General features: G+C 44.9%; 1 protein-coding gene across 1 annotated transcript in view; it reads left to right on the forward strand.

Moving 5' to 3' along the window:
• Positions 1-26,070, forward strand: part of deaf1 (DEAF1 transcription factor) — a 93,147-nt gene that overhangs the window by 25,988 nt on the left and 41,089 nt on the right. The window contains exon 10 of the mRNA XM_084334447.1: positions 2,108-2,236. Coding sequence (XP_084190573.1) covers positions 2,108-2,236 — 129 coding nt within the window. The remainder of the gene's footprint in view (positions 1-2,107; positions 2,237-26,070) is intronic.

The raw sequence follows: 26,070 nt of genomic DNA on the forward strand, positions 1-26,070 counted from the left end.
TATTTCAAATAGCATGTGTCCGGATGGCAGAATTCAGTACTGTATCTACAAAACCTTCTGTTTAATCATCTTTCATTTATTCATTTGCTTAGATTTGTCTGGTCTGGTAAATTTTTGCATAGTGTTATTCACAGTCAAAGATACAAATTTTTTTATTGATATTCTCATTTGGTTCATTACAATTTACTCAAGCCTAGTAACAGACAGTATTTCTGACACTGGGAATACATTCCCTGAGATCCATAGATGTCCCTAGAATCAGATACTGTAAATGTGTATGTATTCTACATTCTTATGGAATGAATGAGATAAAAAATGTAAAAAAAAATATATGTAATACATTTTGAGTTAATTTTCATAACGCGATAATTTGCTGTGTAATTAATTAATCTAATTAACGCGATAAACTGACAGCCCTAGTTTTATTATTAATGTCGCTGGTGCACAGCTTAGACCAAGAATAGCTGACGTGTTGGGCTTGCAGCACACTTCCTACGTGACCCCTTTTTCAAAAGCACAACTACCAAACCAACCGTGCTGCTGGACCCACCTGGCTGTGTGGGGGAAAGGAAACGTGTGTAGGTTGCGAGCGACGCGGTCAGGCTATGTAATCCGTTTTGAGCAACGCACTCGCCCTTCATCGCTCCAGCTGTCCAGGCCACCGCAGCAGAGCCACCCTCCCTGAGCCCCCCGCCGCCCGCCCCTCTCCTAGCAGGGAAAAGGTTCTAAATAGGTGTGCTGTAATAATAAGAGGACTTTGGCTGACGGAGAGACGGAAGGCTACGGACGACGTCAAAGCGACAAAAGGTCACCTTGTCACCCCGCAATTACCTCGTCAAAATGGCACCGTGGGTGGTGTTGCAACAGTTAGCCGTCAACTCAGCCGCCCCTAGCGGGAGGCCGGTGGGTGGTAGAATATAAAGCACCGCCACTCACCGCACTGGGTCAGAGGAAGGGTCTCTGTTAAAGGGTGAACTAGTTAGAGAGAGGGATTGAAGCTCGCCAGTGCCCCATTCAGCAAGTTCAGTCTTCTGTTCTGTTGTTCCCCTTTCTTTTGCCCTGTTTTTATCTGCCTTTTCACCCTCTCGTCAAAAAGACAACCTTGAGTCGGGGTAACGTCTTTCTTTGTGACCTGTGGTGGATATAGCCGGGCCTTTATGTTTGGATTTGTTGGCATTTTGTCATTCTGGCGGGGAGAGACGGTTCCGTTCGGTGACTTGCGGCTCCACTTGGCGATGTGCTGATACTTAGGAAAATCTGTATGAAAAAGTTTTTCTTTTAAGCCCAGCGCGCCCTTCTAAGTGGAGGACATTGTGAAGTACTAGCCTTCAGGTTCGTTTTACTTTCTGTCTAAATGCCCTCTTCCACTGGCAATGACTTCCACTCGCAGCCCACGAGACAGATTAAGCCTTCGTCAAAATATATCCTAACGGCCCTGTTTGTCTCTGACTTGTCTGTGACATTCAGAATGCTCTAACCGTTATACAGTACAGACACTGGCGTCTCTTCAACCTGCGTCCACAATTACAGATATAGCCTCTTCTTCATTGGAAATTAGTAGGGATGTCCGATATTATCGGCCTACCAATATTATCGGACGATATTGGCATTAAAACGTAATATTGGAAATGATCGGTATCGGTTTTCAAATATGTATAATTTGATTAAAATAAAAAAAAATTACTTTTATTTAACCTTTATTTACCCAGGCAAGCAAGTAAGAACAAATTCTTATTTTATGTATTGTCAAAAGTATGCATAATGTTGTGTTAATTCCACAAAAAGAGATATGTAATGTTAATTACCAGAAATTATTCCGTTTGGGGGGGGGGGGGGGGGGGGGGGCGACGACGACGACCCTGCATAGGTATCGATTGATATCGGTATCGGAAATGAAGAGTTGGACAATATCGGTATATCGGATATCGGTAAAAAGGCCAATATCGAACATCCCTAGAAATGTGCAATCTGTGGATTCAGTTAATTGCCAATTCATCAACTTTAAATTTGAGAATAATATAATTTGAGATTCATTGACATAATGAGATTTGTCTGCAGCACATTACTGAGACCGCTTTGTCCTTGCCCCTCCCCCGCCTCCCGACAGTTACCGTGTCCCCGTCGGGCCAAATCACCACGTCCGGGACCTTGACCTTTGACAGGGCACCCATGGGCGACGCCACCGCCATCATCACAGAGGGCACGACGCAGGGCGAGGTCTTCACCAGCACTGCAGGTACAGTGAGGCTCACGGTGGGGCGTGGCAAGTCACCGCTTACCCACGTCCTGTAGAGCAGGGGTTCCCAAGGTTTTCAGGCCGCGACCCCCGAAATAATGGTGTCAGAGAGCCGCGACCCCCACAATTATAGGGATGATACAAATATTTTTTTTTAAGTTTAAAGTAAAAAAAAACATATAAATATATATATATATATATTTTATGTTTGGTTGAAACATGCAAATGTACTTCAAACACACACGCACTAATAAGCATTGGAGGCTTTTAACCAGGGCCGGACTGGGAAAATCATTCAGGCCAGGAAGTGTAGCCCCAGTCAGGCCACTTTTTAAGCAGGGGGTCTGCTTAAAGGGGTCGCGACCCCCACTTTGGGAACCACTGCTGTGGATTACAGTTATACTGTGTTTTATTATCACTAGGTCCATTGTAGGGAACTTGATACTCATTACCAGTGGTGCCCAACCAGTCGATCGCGATCGACAGGTAGATCGCGGGCTGATTTCAAGTAGATCTTGATTAATAAAATTCGATTATTAATTTCTTTTTTTTTTTTTTTTTTTTTTTCTAAATCAACTCTTCCTCTCCTTGTTAACTACAACAATCAATGCTGTTTGTTATTTAAGATGAGGTCGGACTCGGCACTGACAGATTTGTGTTCATTATGCTGCTTTTATAAAGCCTCAAATGACGGCTTACAATATACAATTTTGGCTGGTAGCTCTCGGGCTAGGTGGTAAATAAAAAAGTAGATCTTGGATCAAAAAAGGTTGGCCACCCCTGCTCATTACCATCAAACCTGCACAGACTACAACCTATAACGTATATATATGTCATGCCAGTTAGAGTACCTTGTGTATACTACACCTCTGTGTATACCGTTTACTTTACTCATAGTATATATCCAGATTCTAATTCTTTATTGCCCATATTTATTGTAACGTATAAGATGACCGGTAGGGCATACAGACGCTCATCTGCTCCTTTTGATTACACTGTTACTTTTTCATATTCTCATATTCATTAGATTAGATTGTTTACACTGTTGCCTATATTTATGTCTTTCTTCTATTACCCTGCCCATACCTGTACCCCCCCCCCCGTGCTGCTATGACGTGCACATTTCCCCCAGGGGATCACTAAAGGAACATCTTATCTCATCTCTTTGAACTGCTGCGGTCAGGCAAATGCTACCGGAGTCTCATGGCCAGTACAGAAGGGGCTTCTATCCCCAGGCCATCAGGATGCTCAACGACAATGACACTATGTAACAATAACAACCCATCATCTACACTCACTGCACACACATCCACATGTACACACTCACTTTAAACAAACACTCACCTTACCACTCACTTTAGACACTTTAACACACTTTATATTGATCTATTATTATTAAGAGATTTGCACTACATTCATACCTCATTTGCACCCTACCCTAAGTCTTGTACCTCATCTAATCTCTGCATTGTACTGTACCTCACTGTTACTCATTTTACTCTGTATTGTATATTATATATATGTATATTGACTGAACATTCCCGTATGTAGCACACTCTCAGGGGCTCATACAGAAACAAGCATTTCACCATAAAGTATTCTGTATTTTGTTGTGACAAATAATAAACAAACTTGAATTTATCTTAAATTATTCCATTTCAAAAGGAAACAATCAACTTTTGAATTCACTTAATCTGAACCCCCCCACCATTACTTGTTTAGTTTGAAGAAAACATTTGCATGATGATGACGTCAATTGGTAAAGTCTCCGCACACTCCATGCTGTTCTTCATACTGAATATAGCCATAATAAACGAATGCAAAGTCAATGGGACCACGCTCCAGTCTGTACAAGCCCTGAAGTCGATGCTAAACACCCACTTTGGGTGCACTGTGTAGGTTTTCAGCATTGATCTCAGGGCCTGCACAGACTGGAGCGTGGCCCCATTGACTTTGCATTAGTTTGGATTTGCGGGTGTCCAGTATGAAGAACAGCATGGATTGTGCAGAGAAAGGACCTATCATCAACATCACTGGTAAATTGGAATAGAATAGAATAGAATAGAATAGAATAGAATAGAATAGAATAGAATAGAATAGAATAGAAATACATTATTTATCCCGAGGGAAATTCGGCACTACAGATTGCTCACAGTAAACATTTAGATATTCAAAAACAAAAGTCACGAATAAGAATAAAAATAAGAATACGAATAAAATACGGTCCGGGATATACATTCAAAAATATAAAATATACAGTTAAAATATACAGAAATATAGAGTGTAAAAAGTGTACAATTGTAGAGTGTCTATTTAAAAGTAAAGGTCCAGAAAGATTTGAGTGTGCTGTCACCCTGTGCTCAGTGATGCAGTGAGGCACAGTGATGTGTTATAAAGTAAAGGGAAAGTACCCTTTGACCTGTATGGTTCACTCCTGCAGCAGGGAGCACCCTAAACGATTAGAAGCATACCATAATAACAATAACAAATAATAGGGATGGGAGGTATAGATACATTATATAAATAACTGAATATTAACACTTTCAGAGCCCTTGCTTAACCTTGATTTACCCATTGAATGCCCACCATCCACTTCAATGTTAGCGCTAAAAACGCCTAATCTATGTTTTAAATTATGGCTATGTGTCTAATCTGCCCGTCGCTTATCAATGACTAGTTTTCCAGTCAACATTGTCGAAGCGGATTGTTTTTTTATCGGTTCATTTTCCTTTTAAAAGCCCTCGTTTTCAAGGAAAATATAAATATTCTGTGATAAAAGACATTTACTGGAATATTCTAGAATACACAAAAACGGTGTAATTTTTAGGCCTATTTATGAATCGTTTTCAAATAAACGCTAGATTATCGATAGTATATGTGTACGTATGCACGCTAGAGACGCGAGCTGAAAAATCGATTCTCTTATTTCCTCATCAGCGATCGCGCACAAACAGACACATCACACATAGGGCAAACGCTGAGATCTCAGCGAATACAACTCTGATTATCCCAAGACTGGTAAAATAGATTCCTTACCTCAGATCAGATGTTCTCCAAAAAGATCATTCCAATTCCTGATCGCCATTCCAAATATCGATCACGCTTATTGATTGAGTATTGGCTGCTGTAAATATATATTCCAGGCTGATTCCCGTGCCGCGAGCAGATCCCTCTTGAGCAGACAGCTTGCCAGCACAAGGAACCAGCTGGCTCCGCCCCTACATATCTACAGATCCCAGGTCAGTCTAAGCGACTGACCTGCAGTTACACAGGGATAGACGATAGGGGGCGCTTTTTTCCATTCTGAGCTCCTGTAGGGGCTGGTGTACCAACGGGAGACTCGGTTGATGAAATATGATTTCAGATCGCTAATAAAACAATAAAACGATATTTGTCTTCGTGGGCACTCAGTGGGGGGCCTAATAAAACGAGGTATGTTGTCCGTGGCACTGAAAGTGTTAAGGTATAGGGAGTTTGTGACACAGTAGTCAAACAAATGCACTAGCCATCAATATCTTATGCCAAATGATTAGGGCCTAGTAAAAAATAATAATAATAATTAACAAGTCTGAGTCCTCGTCTACACCTTCCGAGTCGGAATGCAGTCAATGCTCGAGTCCAAGTCCGAGTCATCAGTGCTCAAGTCCACGTCGAGTCACAAGTCCTGAAAATCAGTCCAAGACTCGAGTACTACAACACTGCATCACACATATTGACTGGCACAGGAACAACCTTATGTGAATTCATAAAACAGGTGGTACACCCCTTCAATGCTACGGAGAAGCTCTTAAAAGTAGACAAAACCCCGGAATCTGATCTAGAAGAAAGCATTGGCCGCCCGTTAAATAGATTGAGTCACTGGTCTTCCGGAAAATGACACAATGGACCTGTCTCAAAACCCTGCCCCTTTTCTTGATCCTCCAATCACAACTGTCGCTTACCTCGGACAAACCAAGTTTGTCCGAGGTAAGCGACAGTTGTGATTGGAGGATCAAGAAAAGGGGCAGGGTTTTGAGACAGGTCCATTCTCCGTCTCACTTCTGCTCCCAGTTTCATTTTCTAAAAAGCACATTATTTAAATATATTAAAATCAGCATGCTGTAAACTATGCCAACCGAGCCACAAAAAACATAAAACATAGGCCTATGGGGAGTGATTTTATTTGTGTGTCCTGGTTTTCCTGTTCTTGTAGGGAAATTATTGTGTCCCCGTGGGCACGATTACGGTTAGGCCTGTAGTGTAAGGTGTGTCCCCGTGGGCACGATTACGGTTAGGCCTGTAGTGTAAGGTGTGTCCCCGTGGGCACGATTACGGTTAGGCCTGTAGTGTAAGGTGTGTCCCCGTGGGCACGATTACGGTTAGGCCTGTAGTGTAAGGTGTGTCCCCGTGGGCACGATTACGGTTAGGCCTGTAGTGTAAGGTGTGTCCCCGTGGGCACGATTACTGTTAGGCCTGTAGTGTAAGGTGTGTCCCCGTGGGCACGATTACGGTTAGGCCTGTAGTGTAAGGGGCGGGGGAATAAATGTAAGTCAATAGAATGTCCTCAGGTTTCAAGTTTCAAGTTTTGTTATATTTGTCACATATAAGGTACATGTACATGTACATTACAGTGAAATGCTTGGCGGCACGGTGGTGTAGTGGTTAACATTGTCGCCTCACAGCAAGAAGGTCCAGGGTTCGATTCCCGCTTGGGGACCAGGTTTCCATGATGCCAGGTACCCAGGTGGGGTATCTCCCAGGCCTTTCTGTGTGGAGTTTGCATGTTCTCCTCGTGCTCGCAAGGGTTTCCCCCCAATAAGATAAACCCAATGGAAAAACATGCACAACAACAGATCGCTAACGCTGTGACGAAGACGGACAGGAGCACTTGGATTGGTCCCCTGGCGCGGCTCATGTTGACGCCTGTCTGCTCCCGGCTGCCCTTGGGGGGGAAGGACAACGGGATGGGTTAATCGCAGATACGAATTGCATGCATGCATCGCATGTGTGCCGATTGATGACCTTTGAGCAGGTCCTAAATTATTATTATTATTATTCTGTATGAGCCCCTGAGATTGTGCCTCATACAGTAAAAAAAAAAAGTAAAAAGAATAAAGACCAAAACACTATACAAAATATTAGGCCTGTCCCCGACTAAGGACTTGTATAGTCGACTTTGATTGACCAACATTTGCAGATAGTCGACTGGTAGTAATACCAGTAGTAAGTGTAATTTTTTAATACAAAAATTATAATAATTTGGATCATTCCATTTGGGCTGTGTGGGGGTGCTTAACGTCTGAAGGAGTCGACTGAAGGCTTCTTGTCCTCTGCGAAAGCATGCAATTGGTCCACTGATGGATACATCTTGATATTTGTCTAGTCTAGTGTGTTCATTAGATGGGTGAAATCCTCTTTCAGTGCCTCTGTGCCCGTTTCCTTAGGCAGTTAGCCTCTCTGGTATACGTGCCATTAGCGTTAGCCACGCTTCTAGGCCTCTTTGCTGTTGGAAAGAATGATCCCCAAAAAAGATATATATTTTCGATCGATTAGTCGACTATTCGACTAGTCGAGGTCAGCCCTACAAAATATACAATATACAAACTAAAGTACAACCTGAAGTACAAATGCAAACAATGAAGTACAAAAGGCAAACCTTTTAAAATGCGAAATGCTGAGGGCGGTCAGGTGGCGTAGCGGAGATTGCGTTCGTCACCAACGCCGGAGATGCTGGATTCGCGTGTTCGAATCCAGCTCCCGGCGTTGTCACCAGCTTGGCTGGCCGTTCACACTAATACAATTGGCAGTATTAGGGGGTGGGGAAAGCTGGCGGGTGGGAATCTGGCATTGTGGACAGCGACGCCTACAGGTCAGGTCTCGGCGCTTGCTCAGCGGGGAAGGACTTGGTGGAGATAGCGTGCCCTCCCACGCGTTACACTTCACCAATGAGAGCCCTCGCTGCCAAGTGAAAAGACGTCACTGGCTGTCCGTCGGCGCACGTCTCGGGGGAAGCGTGTGATCGACTCGGGATGCCCTTGTACCGACTTGTAGGAGAACATGCATACAGCGCCAGGTAGGGGAGGGTGGGGGGTGGGGGGGGGGGGGGGGGGAATTGGCACAACGACTAATTGGGACGGGGAGAAAATCAGAGAAAAATCAGAAACAGGAAAAAGAAAATAAAAAAAAATGCTAAATGCTAACTTTAAAAAAATGAGGTACGGTCTTCGAACACGTGGCAATGCGTACAGTAGATACGTCGCATTGTCTCCAGGAGGTGAGGTCCGACTGCTGGGTGGTGCTCCCGCATTTATCTCGGTAGCGGGTATCCATCTTGAACCCGAGCCTACTTAATAATAATAATAATAATAATAATAATAATAATAATAATAATAATAATAATAATAATAATAATAATAATAATAATAATAATAATAATAATAATAATAATAATAACTTTATTTGTATAGCACTTTTCATACATAAGTTGCAGTTCAAAGTGCTTCACAACAGTAAAAAAAATACAGGCATAAGCGAGCATGAGCAAGGTAAGGTAAATCACAGTGTTTCACATTAGGATCTAGCATCCCAATAGGTTCTCTGTTTACAGTTTCATTCAGTAATATGAAGGTTTAAAAATAGTCTAAAAATTATAAAAATGGAACGGACACATACAACAGGGTATTTAACATAGAACAGGGATAATAAAATAGTTCAATTTTGAATTGCAACAGAGCAGTGCTCTTAAAAATTACAGTGCATCATTATAGTAATATTCCACAATTATTACATTTGATAGTAATAATGGCACACAGTCATAAATTCATCAACATGCGCATTTATTGATATACTTATACTTGTACTTACTTAGTGGGAGGAAGAAGGGGGGGGGGGGGGGGGGCTGGAGGTTTCCTTGATCTAATTCCAATTCCCGACCAGGGGCCCCCTGACTATTTAGAGGTACGGCCCCCAGCTTGTCCTTGGATCTCCATCGGCACCGTGTGTGTGTGTGTGTGTGTGTGTGTGTGTGTGTGTGTGTGTGTGTGTGTGTGTGTGTGTGTGTGTGTGTGTGTGTGTGTGTGTGTGTGTGTGTGTGTGTGTGTGTGTGTGTGTGTGTGTGTGTGTGTGTGTGTGTGTGTGTGTGTGTGTGTGTGTGTGTGTGTGTGTGTGTGTGTGTGTGTGTGTGTGTGTGTGTGTGTGTGTGTGTGTGTGTGTGTGTGTGTGTGTGTGTGTGTGTGTGTGTGTGTGTGTGTGTGTGTGTGTGTGTGTGTGTGTGTGTGTGTGTGTGTGTGTGTGTGTGTGTGTGTGTGTGTGTGTGTGTGTGTGTGTGTGTGTGTGTGTGTGTGTGTGTGTGTGTGTGTGTGTGTGTGTGTGTGTGTGTGTGTGTGTGTGTGTGTGTGTGTGTGTGTGTGTGTGTGTGTGTGTGTGTGTGTGTGTGTGTGTGTGTGTGTGTGTGTGTGTGTGTGTGTGTGTGTGTGTGTGTGTGTGTGTGTGTGTGTGTGTGTGTGTGTGTGTGTGTGTGTGTGTGTGTGTGTGTGTGTGTGTGTGTGTGTGTGTGTGTGTGTGTGTGTGTGTGTGTGTGTGTGTGTGTGTGTGTGTGTGTGTGTGTGTGTGTGTGTGTGTGTGTGTGTGTGTGTGTGTGTGTGTGTGTGTGTGTGTGTGTGTGTGTGTGTGTGTGTGTGTGTGTGTGTGTGTGTGTGTGTGTGTGTGTGTGTGTGTGTGTGTGTGTGTGTGTGTGTGTGTGTGTGTGTGTGTGTGTGTGTGTGTGTGTGTGTGTGTGTGTGTGTGTGTGTGTGTGTGTGTGTGTGTGTGTGTGTGTGTGTGTGTGTGTGTGTGTGTGTGTGTGTGTGTGTGTGTGTGTGTGTGTGTGTGTGTGTGTGTGTGTGTGTGTGTGTGTGTGTGTGTGTGTGTGTGTGTGTGTGTGTGTGTGTGTGTGTGTGTGTGTGTGTGTGTGTGTGTGTGTGTGTGTGTGTGTGTGTGTGTGTGTGTGTGTGTGTGTGTGTGTGTGTGTGTGTGTGTGTGTGTGTGTGTGTGTGTGTGTGTGTGTGTGTGTGTGTGTGTGTGTGTGTGTGTGTGTGTGTGTGTGTGTGTGTGTGTGTGTGTGTGTGTGTGTGTGTGTGTGTGTGTGTGTGTGTGTGTGTGTGTGTGTGTGTGTGTGTGTGTGTGTGTGTGTGTGTGTGTGTGTGTGTGTGTGTGTGTGTGTGTGTGTGTGTGTGTGTGTGTGTGTGTGTGTGTGTGTGTGTGTGTGTGTGTGTGTGTGTGTGTGTGTGTGTGTGTGTGTGTGTGTGTGTGTGTGTGTGTGTGTGTGTGTGTGTGTGTGTGTGTGTGTGTGTGTGTGTGTGTGTGTGTGTGTGTGTGTGTGTGTGTGTGTGAGAGAGAGAGAGAGTGAGAGATTTCCGGCTCGGTGAAGTGTGTCAGTAGTGCTGCCGGTCTCTCCTTCCAGAACGCTGCTATCCCACTGCCCCCCTCCCCCAGTGCCACCACTGCACCGGAGCCTATTCATCATCCTATCACGAGCCGGGGGATGCCCCATTGCCCACGCCTGCCCGATTCGGCCCCCCGACGACCGCCGCGATTCTCTCTCTCTCTCTCTCTAACGAGGCCCCGGGAGACGCGCCGCGCGCTCCTGACCGGGGGAACCGTCCGCGTGTCTTTTTTTGCCTTTTTTGTGACTAATGAGTTCCTCACCAACACCTTGTCCCCGTCCCCTCCTTGTCTCTGTCTCCTCCTTGTCCCTGTCCCCTCCTTGTCCCCGTCCCCTCCTTGTCCCCGTCCCCTCCTTGTCCCTGTCCCCTCCTTGTCCCCGTCCCCTCCTTGTCCCCTCCTTGTCCCCGTCCCCTCCTTGTCCCCTCCTTGTCCCGTCCCCTCCTTGTCCCGTCCCCTCCTTGTCTCTGTCCCCTCCTTGTCTCTGTCCCCTCCTTGTCCCCGTCCCCTCCTTGTCCCCTCCTTGTCCTTGTCCCCTCCTTGTCCCCGTCCCCTCCTTGTCCCGTCCCCTCCTTGTCCCGTCCCCTCCTTGTCCCCGTCCCCTCCTTGTCCCGTCCCCTCCTTGTCCCGTCCCCTCCTTGTCCCCGTCCCCTCCTTGTCCCGTCCCCTCCTTGTCCCCGTCCCCTCCTTGTCCCCGTCCCCTCCTTGTCCCCTCCTTGTCCCCGTCCCCTCCTTGTCCCGTCCCCTCCTTGTCCCGTCCCCTCCTTGTCTCTGTCCCCTCCTTGTCTCTGTCCCCTCCTTGTCCCCGTCCCCTCCTTGTCCCCGTCCCCTCCTTGTCCCCGTCCCCTCCTTGTCCCCGTCCCCTCCTTGTCCCGTCCCCTCCTTGTCCCCGTCCCCTCCTTGTCCCCGTCCCCTCCTTGTCTCTGTCCCCTCCTTGTCCCCGTCCCCTCCTTGTCTCTGTCCCCTCCTTGTCCCCGTCCCCTCCTTGTCCCCGTCCCCTCCTTGTCCCCTCCTTGTCCCCGTCCCCTCCTTGTGCCCGTCCCCTCCTTGTGCCCGTCCCCTCCTTGTCCCGTCCCCTCCTTGTGCCCGTCCCCTCCTTGTCCCCGTCCCCTCCTTGTGCCCGTCCCCTCCTTGTGCCCGTCCCCTCCTTGTCCCCGTCCCCTCCTTGTGCCCGTCCCCTCCTTGTCCTTGTCCCCTCCTTGTGCCCGTCCCCTCCTTGTCCCCTCCTTGTCCTTGTCCCCTCCTTGTCCCCGTCCCCTCCTTGTCCCCGTCCCCTCCGTGTCCCCGTCCCCTCCTTGTGCCCGTCCCCTCCTTGTGCCCGTCCCCTCCTTGTGCCCGTCCCCTCCTTGTCCCCTCCTTGTCCCCGTCCCCTCCTTGTCCCCTCCTTGTCCCCGTCCCCTCCTTGTCCCCTCCTTGTCCCCGTCCCCTCCTTGTCCCCTCCTTGTCCCCTCCTTGTCCCCGTCCCCTCCTTGTCCCCTCCTTGTCCCCGTCCCCTCCTTGTCCCCGTCCCCTCCTTGTCCCCGTCCCCTCCTTGTCCCCTCCTTGTCCCCGTCCCCTCCTTGTCCCCTCCTTGTCCCCGTCCCCTCCTTGTCCCCGTCCCCTCCTTGTCCCCGTCCCCTCCTTGTCCCCGTCCCCTCCTTGTCCCCTCCTTGTCCCCGTCCCCTCCTTGTCCCCGTCCCCTCCTTGTCCCCGTCCCCTCCTTGTCTCCTGCTTTACGTTCACAATAGTCGTCTCACCTGCTGCCTCCCTTGTTTTGCTTCCAACCGGGCGACAACAAACCCAGGTGCAGTCTGTGACGTCAGCGAGGCGTCCAGGGGGTCTCTCTCTCTCGGTCTGCTGCCACGGGGGCTCTACGCCGAGTCCTCGCCCGAGGAGGGGTGCGCTTCTCGTGAGTCCTCCAGTCACACACACACACACACACACACACAGAGAGACACACACACACAGAGAGACACACACACACAGAGAGACACACACACAGACACACAGAGAGACACACACACAGACACACAGAGAGACACACACACAGACACACAGAGAAACACACACACACACACACACACACACACACACACACACACACACACACACACACACACACACACACACACACACAGAGACACACACACACACACACACACACACCACGAGTGATGCCCACTGTCAGAGCTCCAGCCTCAGTCTGACCCGCTCTGCACCCTCCAAGGTTAATGATGCACCCGGGGTGTTGTTAGGACTCGCACCACACAAGCCATGGTGGCTGCTGCACTGCATTCTGGGTCTGACATCACACACAAGCCATGGTGGCTGCTGCACTGCACTCTGGGTCTGACATCACACACAAGCCATTATTGACCACCGCAACACTTCCGGGATTCTGAAATCGGGGAGGAGATTGCGGGGGGAGCATATGAATGAATGTGGATGAGAGCCGTGATGTAAGTGGTTGCAGCTACGGCTGTGGGGGTGCTAGAGACATGATCCAATAGACTTTTATGCGCCTCAATCTCCTGAACACGGCGGGACCCATTCCTAATCGATCAGACCTAAATCGGCAGAGAAAAAGCCCATTTTAAAGCACCTATTCTGCATGCACATGCGCAGAGTGCCCATGGAGTCTGGACGACGCGAGATGACGCACGAATGAATGTGGACTGTTCCATCAGAGGGCGGAGCTTCGGTGGTAATGTGAGTGGCTACAGACCGCTGCACTTAAATATAAACATTAGTCTACCTGGAGACTCAATGAGGTAATTGTAGATGTCGTCATAAGACGAGTCTGGCCATTTAGTGGGATCATTGTTTCATTATCCTGTTCGGCTGAAAGGACACTGGCCACCGAAGCTCCCCCCCTCTGATGGAACAGTCCACATTCATTCGTGCGTCATCTCGCGTCGTCCAGACTCCATGGGCACTCTGCGCATGTGCATGCGGAATAGGTGCTTTAAAATGGGCTTTTTCTCTGCCGATTTAGGTCTGATCGATTAGGAATGGGTTGCGCCGTGTTCAGGAGATTCAGGCGCATAAAAGGCTATTGGATCATGTCTCCAGCACCCCCACAGCCGTAGCTGCAACCACTTACATCCTTACATCAAGGCTCTCATCCACATTCATTCATTTGCTCCCCCCCGCAATCTCCTCCCCGATTTCAATGTAACGCGGAAGTGCAGTGGTCTATGGTGGCTGCTGCACTGCACTCTGGGTCTGACATCACACACCTTTCACTACCGCACTACAGAAGGTTAACCCTTTCACTACCACACTACAGACGGTTAACCCTTTCACTAGATGTTAAATTCAGCGAGCCTCAGGAGACCAAAGCGATGGAACAGAGGCTTTGAGGGCGCTCTATACCCGGACCATGACAGCACTTGTAGTACCCTCTTTTGTAAGCTTTCTAGTTTCTTGAGATGGCTGGGGTATGTGTTGCACCACATGACATTACAGTAATTAATGAGGGGTTCATACAAGGTTTTGTATAAAGTGAGAACTACCACACTACAGACAGTTAACCTTTCACTACCACACTACAGACAGTTAACCTTTCACTACCACACTACAGACAGTTAACCTTTCACTACCACACTACAGACAGTTAACCTTTCACCACCACACTACAGACGGTTAACCTTTCACTACCACACTACAGACGGTTAACCTTTCACCACCAATCTACAGATGGTTAACCTTTCACTACCACACTACAGACGGTTAAACTTTCACTACCACACTACAGACAGTTAACCTTTCACCACCACACTACAGACGGTTAACCTTTCACTACCACACTACAGACGGTTAACCTTTCACCACCAATCTACAGATGGTTAACCTTTCACTACCACACTACAGACGGTTAACCTTTCACTATCACACTACAGAAGGTTAACCCTCTCACTACCACTACACATTAACCCTTTCACCACCACACTACAGACGGTTAACCTTTCACTACCACACTACAGATGGTTAACCTTTCACTACCACACTACAGACGGTTAACCTTTCACTATCACACTACAGAAGGTTAACCCTCTCACTACCACTACAGAACATTAACCCTTTCACCACCACACTACAGACGGTTAACCTTTCACTACCACACTACAGACGGTTAACCTTTCACTACCACACTACAGACGGTTAACCTTTCACTACCACACTACAGAAGGTTAACCCTTTCACTACCACACTACAGACAGTTAACCCTTTCACTACCACACTACAGACGGTTAACCCTTTCACTACCACACTACAGACGGTTAACCCTTTCACTACCACACTACAGACGGTTAACCCTTTCACTACCACACTACAGAAGGTTAACCCTTTCAATACCACACTACAGACGGTTAACCCTTTCACTAGATGTTAAATTCAGCGAGCCTCAGGAGACCAAAGCGATGGAACAGAGGCTTTGAGGGCGCTCTATACCCGGACCATGACAGCACTTGTAGTACCCTCTTTTGTAAGCTTTCTAGTTTCTTGAGATGGCTGGGGTATGTGTTGCACCACATGACATTACAGTAATTAATGAGGGGTTCATACAAGGTTTTGTATAAAGTGAGAACTACCACACTACAGACAGTTAACCTTTCACTACCACACTACAGACAGTTAACCTTTCACTACCACACTACAGACAGTTAACCTTTCACTACCACACTACAGACAGTTAACCTTTCACCACCACACTACAGACGGTTAACCTTTCACTACCACACTACAGACGGTTAACCTTTCACCACCAATCTACAGATGGTTAACCTTTCACTACCACACTACAGACGGTTAAACTTTCACTACCACACTACAGACAGTTAACCTTTCACCACCACACTACAGACGGTTAACCTTTCACTACCACACTACAGAAGGTTAACCTTTCACTACCACACTACAGACGGTTAACCTTTCACCACCAATCTACAGATGGTTAACCTTTCACTACCACACTACAGACGGTTAACCTTTCACTATCACACTACAGAAGGTTAACCCTCTCACTACCACTACACATTAACCCTTTCACCACCACACTACAGACGGTTAACCTTTCACTACCACACTACAGATGGTTAACCTTTCACTACCACACTACAGACGGTTAACCTTTCACTATCACACTACAGAAGGTTAACCCTCTCACTACCACTACAGAACATTAACCCTTTCACCACCACACTACAGACGGTTAACCTTTCACTACCACACTACAGACGGTTAACCTTTCACTACCACACTACAGACGGTTAACCTTTCACTACCACACTACAGAAGGTTAACCCTTTCACTACCACACTACAGACAGTTAACCCTTTCACTACCACACTACAGACGGTTAACCCTTTCACTACCACACTACAGACGGTTAACCCTTTCACTACCACACTACAGACGGTTAACCCTTTCACTACCACACTACAGAAGGTTAACCCTTTCAATACCACACTACAGACGGTTAACCCTTTCACTACCACACTACAGACGGTTAACCTTTCACTACCACACTACAGAAGGTTAACCTTTCACTACGATACTACAGAAGGTTAACCTTTCACTACCACACTACAGACAGTTAACCTTTCACTACCACACTACAGACGGTTAACCTTTCACTACCACACTACAGACGGTTAACCTTTCACTACCACACTACAGAAGGTTAACCTTTCACTACCACACTACAGAAGGTTAACCTTTCACTACCACACTACAGACGGTTAACCTTTCACTACCACACTACAGACGGTTAACCTTTCCCTACCACACTACAGACGGTTAACCTTCTCACTACCACACTACAGACGGTTAACCTTTCACTACCACACTACAGACAGTTAACCTTTCACTACCACACTACAGACAGTTAACCTTTCACTACCACACTACAGACAGTTAACCTTTCACTACCACACTACAGACGGTTAACCTTTCACCACCAATCTACAGACGGTTAACCTTTCACTACCACACTACAGACGGTTAACCTTTCACTACCACACTACAGAAGGTTAACCCTCTCACTACCACACTACAGAACATTAACCCTTTCACCACCACACTACAGAAGGTTAACCCTCTCACTACCACACTACAGAACATTAACCCTTTCACCACCACACTACAGACGGTTAACCTTTCACTACCACACTACAGACGGTTAACCTTTCACTACCACACTACAGACGGTTAACAGTGAAAGGGTTAACCCTTTGTCGTGTGGCAGTGAAAGGGTTAACCTTCTGTATTGTCGCAGTGAAAGGGTTAACCATTTGGTAGTGCGGCAGTGAAAGGGTTCAAAGGCACAGCACCGTACCTACCGTACATCGTGGGAATGATGATGTTGTGTCTTTGGCACCTGGCTGTGAGCGGGTTGGTTTGGAGGAGGGGGAGAGGAGGCCGGTTTCAAAAGCATGGATTTATGTTCTAGGCAGACTTTATTTCTAGACTGTTGATCAAGGACTGTTTCCATCTTCATGAAGCAGTCGTGTTATAGTCCAGGACTAGTCTCAATCCCCGTCAGGGAAGCCGGCCTCTAACTCATTAAGCTCACGTATATATCGAGTTACATGTACTCTTGCCAGACAAGCTATCAAATTAAAGAGAAGAGATTGGTGTCTGTTCCCTGTGTTCGTTTGTTAATGTGATTAGCCTGACCAATTATATCCATTGTTGTGGATATATTTTTGATTGATTGATTTTGTTTTCTTTATTATTTGTATTATAGTGTCATGCACACTGCCCAGCCCAAACAGACGTATACAGACAATGCAATGCAACTAGGTCTTGGTGATATGACCAAAATATTACAAAATATCACATTATTCTTCTTAGATTTGACGGTATAACGGTATTTGATGGTATGTCGTTTTCCAGTACAAATTACAATGTGATATGATGACGTGTGTTTTTTTTTTTACGTTTCTATCTTGTAATACAGCTGTCAGGGTGCTATTTCATTCAAGATGGTCTATTTTCCATTATTTTATGTAGCTGCGAGGTCATCTTTTTTATTAATAAAAAAATATGCGTTATGCATATATATATTTTTAATAATATGTATACATTGTAGGGCTGTCCCCGACTAAGGATTTGGATAGTCTACTTTGATTGGCCGAAATGAGCCGATAGTCGACTATTAGTCGACTATGAAAAAAATATATCTTAGAAAAAAATTATATATTTTTAAAATTTATATATATATATTAGGGATGTCCGATATTATCGGCCTACCGATATTATCGGCCGATATCGGCATTAAAATGTGATATCGGAAAATATCGGTATCGGTTTTCATTTTTTTATTTATTCTTTTACATTTCTATAACCTTTATTTACCCAGGCAAGCAAGTAAGAACAAATTCAGATTTTATTTATTGTCAAAAGTATGCATAATGTTGTGTTAATTCCACAACAAGAGATATGTAATGTTAATTACCTGACATTATTCAATTTTTGGGGGGGCTGGGGAACCCAGCATATATCGGTATCGGTTGGTATCGGTTGATATCGGTATCGGAAATTAAGAGTTGGACAATATCGGTATCGGTAAAAAAGCCAATATCGAGCATCCCTAATATATATATATATATATATATATATATATTTTTTTTTTATCATTCCATTTGGGCTGTGGGGGTGCTTAATGTCTGAAGGAGTCGACTGAAGGCTTCTTGTCCTCTGCAAAAGCATGCAATTGGTCCACTGATGGATACATCTTGATATTTGTCTAGTCTAGTGTGTCCTCTGTGCCTGTTTTCTTAGGCAGTTAGCCTCTGGTATGCGTGCCATTAGCGTTAGGCACGCTTATAGGCCTCTTTTCTTTTGGAAAGAATGCTAAAACATGTTTTATTTTTATTTTTCATTTTTTTTTGCATTCGACTAAGAGGTTGGCAGTCGACTACGGCTCCTTTCGATCGATTAGTCGACTATTCGACTAATAGGGGTCAGCCCTAATACATTGTGGACGATGGTATAGTAATTCATATTCAGCATACCTTCCAGCAACATATACATATATAATGGTTAGGGATGTCCGATATTATCGGCCTACCGATATTATCAGCCGATATTGGCATTCAAATCGGTATCGTTTTTTTTTTGTGTTTTACTTTTTTTACATTTATTTAACCTTTATTTAACCAGGCAAGCAAGTAAGAACAAATTCTTATTTTATTTATTGTCAAAAGTATGCATAATGTTGTGGTATTTCCACGACAAGAGATATGTAATGTTAATTACCTGAAATTATTCCGTTTTTTGGGGGGCTGGGGAACCCCGCATATATCATATCGGTTGATATCGGTATCGGAAATTAAGAGTTGGACAATATCGGTATATCGGTTAAAAAAAGCCACCATCGAACATCCCTAGTAATGGTACATACAGTATACTCCCATTGCACACGTATATAAGAGGTTCTGTCTTCAGGCTTCACCAACTAAGATAATACTTTCTTGAAACACAGCTCCCAAGATTTTCATTTAACCAAAAGAAGTTTGCGTAAAAATAGATGACATTTTACTCAAGAGTTCCCTTCTTATTTAATCCTATATTATTAGGTTCCCGCTCTTCTGTCCGTGTGCAACGTGGGTTCTGAAGACCAGGGAAATGGTAAAGACACATGGGAGTCCTGGTGTCCGTGTGCGGTGTAAGGCTGTCCCCGAAGCCTGTTTTTGGGATTCGAACTTCGTCAGGGTTTTTCGAACTAACGTTTGAACCTTCGTTTTTAATAAAAGAAAATTCAAAATTCTAATTTTTATTTTTTTGTTTTTATTTTAATTTAAAAAAAAATAATATCCTCAAACTAAATCCTGGTTCGATTCCCGCTCCTCCCGGGCAGCGTGTCAAAGTGTCCTTGAGCAAGACACTTAACCCCTAATTGCTCCCGATGTGCAGGTTGGTTGCCTCTGCCATCGGTGTGTGAGTGAATGTGTGAGTGAACGGGTAAAATGTTTCAAGTTTCTTTAATAGTTGTCATACAAAATGCTTCTTACTGTTACGCTCCAGAGACTGTGCTAGACAAGATAGTATCAAATAACATAGTATAGCATGTAGTTTAGAAGAAGAAAATGAGGTCACAGTGTTCGGTATAGACATATGTACAATGTTCTGAGTTACCATATAATATACAATACTATGCAGTGTACTAATGTACAGTACTATATAGTGCAAAGCAGAAATGGGATGAGGTACAATTTAGGTACAATTTACAGTAAGGTGTACGAGTTGTAGTGCAATCCTTCATCAATAAATATAAAGTGTGGGGAGTGGGTGCTACAGTGTGTTTGTTTAAAGTGAGTGTGTGCGTGTGGATGTGTGTGCTATGTGCGTTTGGTGGTTGTTGTTGTGTAGGGGAGGATCTATGGTGGTTGTTGTTGTGTAGTGTTCATTCATTGTTCGTTTAGCAGCCTGATGGCCTGGGGATAGAAGCTTCTTCTGAGTCTTTCTGTGCTCGCCTTGAGACTCCGGTATCGCTTGCCTGACCGCAGCAGTTCAAAGAGGCAGTTGTTCGGGTGACTGGAGTCTTTAATGATTCTCTTAGCCTTGCCCTTGCAACGCTTGTTGTAAATGTTCTGGAGGGTGGGGAGCCCCCCTCCAATTGTGCGTTCGGCTGAACGTGTCACTCTCTGTAGTCTGCTACGGTCTTGTGCAGTGCTATTCCCAAACCAGGAGGTGATGTTGCCGGTCAAGATGCTCTCTATTGTACATGAGTAGAAGTTCTTAAGGATCTTCTGACTGACTTGGAACTTCCTTAGGCGCCTGAGGAAGTAGAGGCGTTGTCGTGCCTTCTTCACAACACTGTCAATGTGTGTGGTCCATGTCAAGTCCTCGGATATGTAGGCTCCGAGGTACTTAAAGCTGTTGACTCTCTCAACCGGTGCCCCGTCGATGCTGAGGGGGCTGTAGTCCTTGACCCCCGACCTCCTGAAGTCCACAATCATCTCCTTTGTTTTGCTGACGTTCAGAGAGAGGCTGTTTTCCATGTGAAGAACAAATTGTAAAGCGATTTGGATAAAAGCATTATATAAAAATGCAGCCATTTACCATATCCTCGCACCATACCGTGTCCTCGCACTCCTACCTGCACTTCACCTCCAGACTCCCCCAGTGTTGAGTGCCTGTCACAGTAGCTCACCGGGGACGCCATTCATCAGCCTCCTCTGATGCTCTCCGTCCTAATTTAAGAGTCTCTCTCTCTCTCTCTCTCTCTCTCTCTCTCTCTCTCTCTCTCTCTCTCTCTCTCTCTCTCTCTGTCTCTCTCTCCCTGTCTATCCCTCTCTCTCCATCTCTCTCCCTGTCTATCCCTCTCTCTCCATCTCTCTCTCCCTGTCGCTCTCTCTCTCCCTGTCTCTCTCTCCATATCTCTCTCCCTGTCTCTCTCTCTCCCTGTCTCTCTCTGTCTCTCTCTCCCTGTCTATCCCTGTCTCTCTCTCGCTCTCTCTCTCTATCTCTCCATCTCTCTCTGTCAATTCAATTCAATTCAATTCAAATGGCTTTATTGGCATGACGCAACTTGTACATATTGCCAAAGCAAATGATTAATAACATTAATAACACAACTCTCTCTCTCCCTGACTATCCCTCTCTCTCTGACGTAGTGTCACTCTGTTCTCTCTCTCTCTCTCTATCTCTCTCTCTCTCTCTCTCTCTCTCTCTCTCTCTCTCTCTCTCTCTCTCTCTCTCTCTCTCTAACCCTTGCTCTCTTGTTCTCCTCTACACACTGCAACATGAATCAGACTCAGAAAGGTCTTTATTGCAAAGTAGTTTACACATACAAGCAATTATTGATTTGGTCGCTTGGCACGACATTAAACGGACAGACAATTAAGGTAGAATAAAATATAATATATATAATACGATTTATAATATAATTATAAAATAAAATGGGCCAGGGCTGTACAATTGTGCACGATATGGTTGAGTGTATACACTAATTAGAATAAGAATAAGAATACAGTGGGATGATACACTTCTCAAAATCAACACACACAACCCCACTCCCCACACAACCCCACTCCACACACACACACACACACACACACACACACACACACACACACACACACACACACACACACACACACACACACACACACACACACACACACACACACACACACACACACACACACACACACACACACACACACAGTCTACACGTATTTGTCAGGGCACACATTCATTCACACCCCCCCCCCCCCCCCCCCCCCCCCCCCCCCCCCCCATCATCCCCATGGCTCACTCTCTGTGACCTGCCGGGAGACCTTCACACAATTAAAACATGTTTCCAAGATGGATGCCGGGTTATTTTAGGATACAGCCTAGTTGTGGAGGTTCCATTACGCACGTGGTTGACCAGGGCTGATGGTTCACCCCCGGCCCCAGGCACTTTTAAGTCTCCGCAGACGCTTCTTATTCTTAATATATGTGTGGTGGTTTTTATGAATAACCTGCTGGGGTTGGCATTTGTGTATTTCAGGGCAGGAGTGACGTGAGAATAACCAGTCTGGTACTCCAGACTTTACCGGTTAAAGGGGAACGCCACCCATTTTCAAGAAGCTACATTGTTATTCAATTTACAATTTCCTTTTCTTGTAATTTAGCGGACGCTTTTATCCAACGCGACTTACAGATTGTGAACGACAGGTGTGTCACCAGGAGGGGTACATCTCTGGCAGCGAAGGGTCAGTGGCTTTGTTCGCCAAATAGTATCGAGCTTGAGTGTTACACTCTGAGTGCACGGTAGTACAGACATATTAGCAAGATTGGTAGTAGTATAATAACACTTTGACTGCCATGAAATGTGTTTTGACGTCATTGCTGGCCATGCTCAAGTTGCCGGGGGACGCTGTACAGCGTCCTTATATCAATATTTCAAAAATCTGCGATCGGATTCATATGTCCCCTCCGCTGGCCTGAGATCCACCAGCAGGACCCACTGAGCTCTCTGGCGGTTCAGGAGCGCAATCTGGTGGCCGATCGGCGCAATCGCTTTAACAGGAAGTGGCATAGAGGTTGTGCTACGTCCGTAGTACTTCCGGGTGCTCGCTATAGGTCCCGCGACTCTGGCTCGTCACGCTACACAGTGATCGATTGCCAATAACTCGATAAACAACATGATTTGGACGTATATACCATTATACAAGCTGGAGATGGACCGGGTAAATTTACATCCCATAATGATAAGATTTCAACTCTACGATGATCGCCCAACGGCGCGCGGAGACTGGGGTGAGTTTCAGCGTGTAACGTTACCGTCTTCGATACTAACTGCTATTATCAACATTTGACCCACATTAGATGATTGGTATAACGCTGCCCACGGAATTATAAACGGCCCCTAGCCCATCCGGTCAACATCAGATGACATGTAGTAACTTCTAGAAGTACGTCTAGTTGTAATTTTTTATATCGCGCTGATTGCCATAAAACTGTATTGCATCATCAATATAATGTATTTGGGGCTATAGATCACGTTCTGGAGAAAGCTGCAGAAAGAGATGAAAACATACTTATACATTAGACCATACTTTACTATGAATATGTGAATGAAAAAGTTTAACGTTGCTACACAATGAACAATACATATAGGACTTTGAATGGGCCCTAATAATGGCAATGTAGCAATAGAATTTAAAAAGTTATAGCCCTGCAAAGAAGGGGACTTTCTCCATAGACAAATAGCGCTGGCAATCTATGGTATATCATGAATTTAACCATAGGCAACCAAAGTGTTAATAGTAGCATAGTATTAGGGTACATAATAGTAAAAAGACAGTAAGTAAGTAATTAAGAGGTATTCCTATCTAAATAATAAAAATTCAGTCTCTATCTGTCAACCAGTGTTGGAGTCCAGGGCCCTCATTTATCAATGGTGCGTACGCACAGATATGTGCGTAAACCGTGCGTACGATAATTTCTAAGCAAAGTGTGGGACTTATCAATTTGAACGTGTGCTTGAGATTGTGCGTATATCTACGCACAGCTCAGACCGTGCGTACATTGCGCCCAGCGGTAGAATATGAAGACTGCAGACGGACGGAATATGCTTTCAACAGTTTCATGCATTAGTTTCAACAAATAGCGACATTAGTGTAATTATTGTCAAACCCTATAAATAGCATTTGGAATAGGTATTTCCGAATGAATTCAGCCTGGTTCATAGCGTTATTATAGGAATACTTCTCGCGGTGTGCGCTCAGATGTTTTCAGAGATATAGGGCAGTCTATTTGCAGAGAGAGAACATAATAATATTAAGTAGAGTCCGCTACCCGATGACACATTCTCCTTGATTTGTACCGCAATTTGGCACCCAAATTGGAGCGTGGAGCAAAACGCATGCAGTGTTGGATGTCGTAATTTCCCCAACCCCCAACTACATACAATATCCATATATCAATAATAACAGCAGGCCGAGGCCAAGAGAGGATTTTACGCCAGGTTACCCAACATCATCGCCATCGGAGCAATAGACTGTACCCGTGTAGCTTCAAAGCTCCATCAATAAACAAATCCAGTTATGTGAACGGGATTCCACTCGGTCAATGTACAGATAATCTGCGATGCGCATTTTGGCTGATAATGTCGTTGCCGGGAGGAACACGACTCATTCAGGCCTAATTGTATTTAATTCAATTGTAATGTTATTACTGGGGTATCTGCAAATTAAAACATCACTTAAATGCAGATCAGGGTTATCCACTGAAGCCATAATGACTCTGACCAAAACCACGGGCTCACGAGCGCACAATAGGCATTGTATAGAGCGCAGAGTTGGCCTGCTGACATTGATTTCATTTCAGTCATTATAGTGCTTAATGTCGGGTCAGCTTGTCATTTATTTCTGTCAATGTGCTGGTTCTGTAGCAGGACTGGATCAGTCAACATCCTTGGCACCGACACACTCCCTCCTCCTCAGCGGAGTTGTCTGTGAAATTGACAACTTCATTGGATTTATTTATTCTCAAAAAATATCTATAATCATACCATTAAATATTGTTTAAAATAAAACGCTAAATACTATTATTCTGTGTGTCATGTTTCCAAATAAGATTGTTCACAACGGGAAATGCAGTATACGTTCAATTTGTTAAATAATAATAATGCAGGACCTCTTTAGTGGGTCTTTAATCGGCATATTAATTTGTCCTTACTACATGGTGTGGTGCCAAAAAACATCAAAATTGGGAGAATAATACCCATTTATAAATCAGGTGACAAAAATAGTATTAATAATTACCGTCCAATATCCGTGTTATCAGCTCTATCCAAAGTGTATGAAAGAGTTGTGTACAACAGATTAAGCGAATACACTACCAAGCTAAATATACTCACCAGTTCTCAATACGGCTTTAGGAAAAAGAGAACAACATACATGGCAATATTAGACCTCATTGAAAAAATACATGATGCATGCCATTGATCAGGGTGATTGTGGGGTGGGCGTTTTCTTGGACTTATCAAAGGCCTTTGACACCATTGACTTCACTATTCTACTTGGGAAACTACACCATTATGGCATAAGGGGTCTGGCTCAGTAGCTATTTACATGGTAGGCAACAGTACGTCGATATAAACAATCACAAATCAATAAAAATGGACATCAAATATGGGGTCCCCCAGGGGTCAATTCTAGGGCCTTTACTATTTATTCTTTATATAAATGACTTTGTCAACTCATCTGAACTTCTGCACAAAGTAATATGAGCTGATGACACTAATTTGTTTCTGTCACATAAAAATCCACCCGAGCTACAAGATCTACTCAACACAGAACTACAAAAAGTGGACACCTGGTTTAAATGCAACAAATTATCACTTAATCTCAGCAAAACAAACTTTATTGTCTTCCACTCAAGTTGGATGCGCACACATCACATGTGCATACAAATAAATGGAAAGGAGCTGTCAAGAGTGGTGTCCACAAAATTCCTGGGGGTCGTCATCGATGACTCACTCAACTTCAAATGCCACATAAAATATCTACAAACAAAACTGTCCAAATATGTTGGCTTATTCTGTAAAATACGTCATTTTCGTCCCTTGCCTGCCCTTCTCCCTCTATACAAAACCTTGTATGAACCCCTCATTAATTACTGCAATGTCATATGGTGCAACACTTACCCCAGCCATCTCAAGAAACTAGAAAGCTTACAAAAGAAAATACTACGAGTACTATCATGGTCCGGGTATAAAGCGCCCTCAAAGCCTCTGTTCCATCGCTTTGGTCTCCTGAGGCTCGCTGAATTTAACATTCATCAAAACGCATCAATTATGTATCAAGTTGTCAACAACATGAATCACAGACTGTCTGAGCTTGTCCCAGTCTGCCAACCACTGCACAGATCTGGAACAAGCTTGACGAGAATCTGAAAATGACTAAAACCTTTAAAACATTTAAAAAAATCACTGAAAGAGGAACTGCTTA

Source organism: Notolepis coatsorum, assembly GCF_963971535.1.
Source record: "Notolepis coatsorum genome assembly, chromosome: 18".
Lineage (NCBI taxonomy): Eukaryota > Metazoa > Chordata > Actinopteri > Aulopiformes > Paralepididae > Notolepis > Notolepis coatsorum.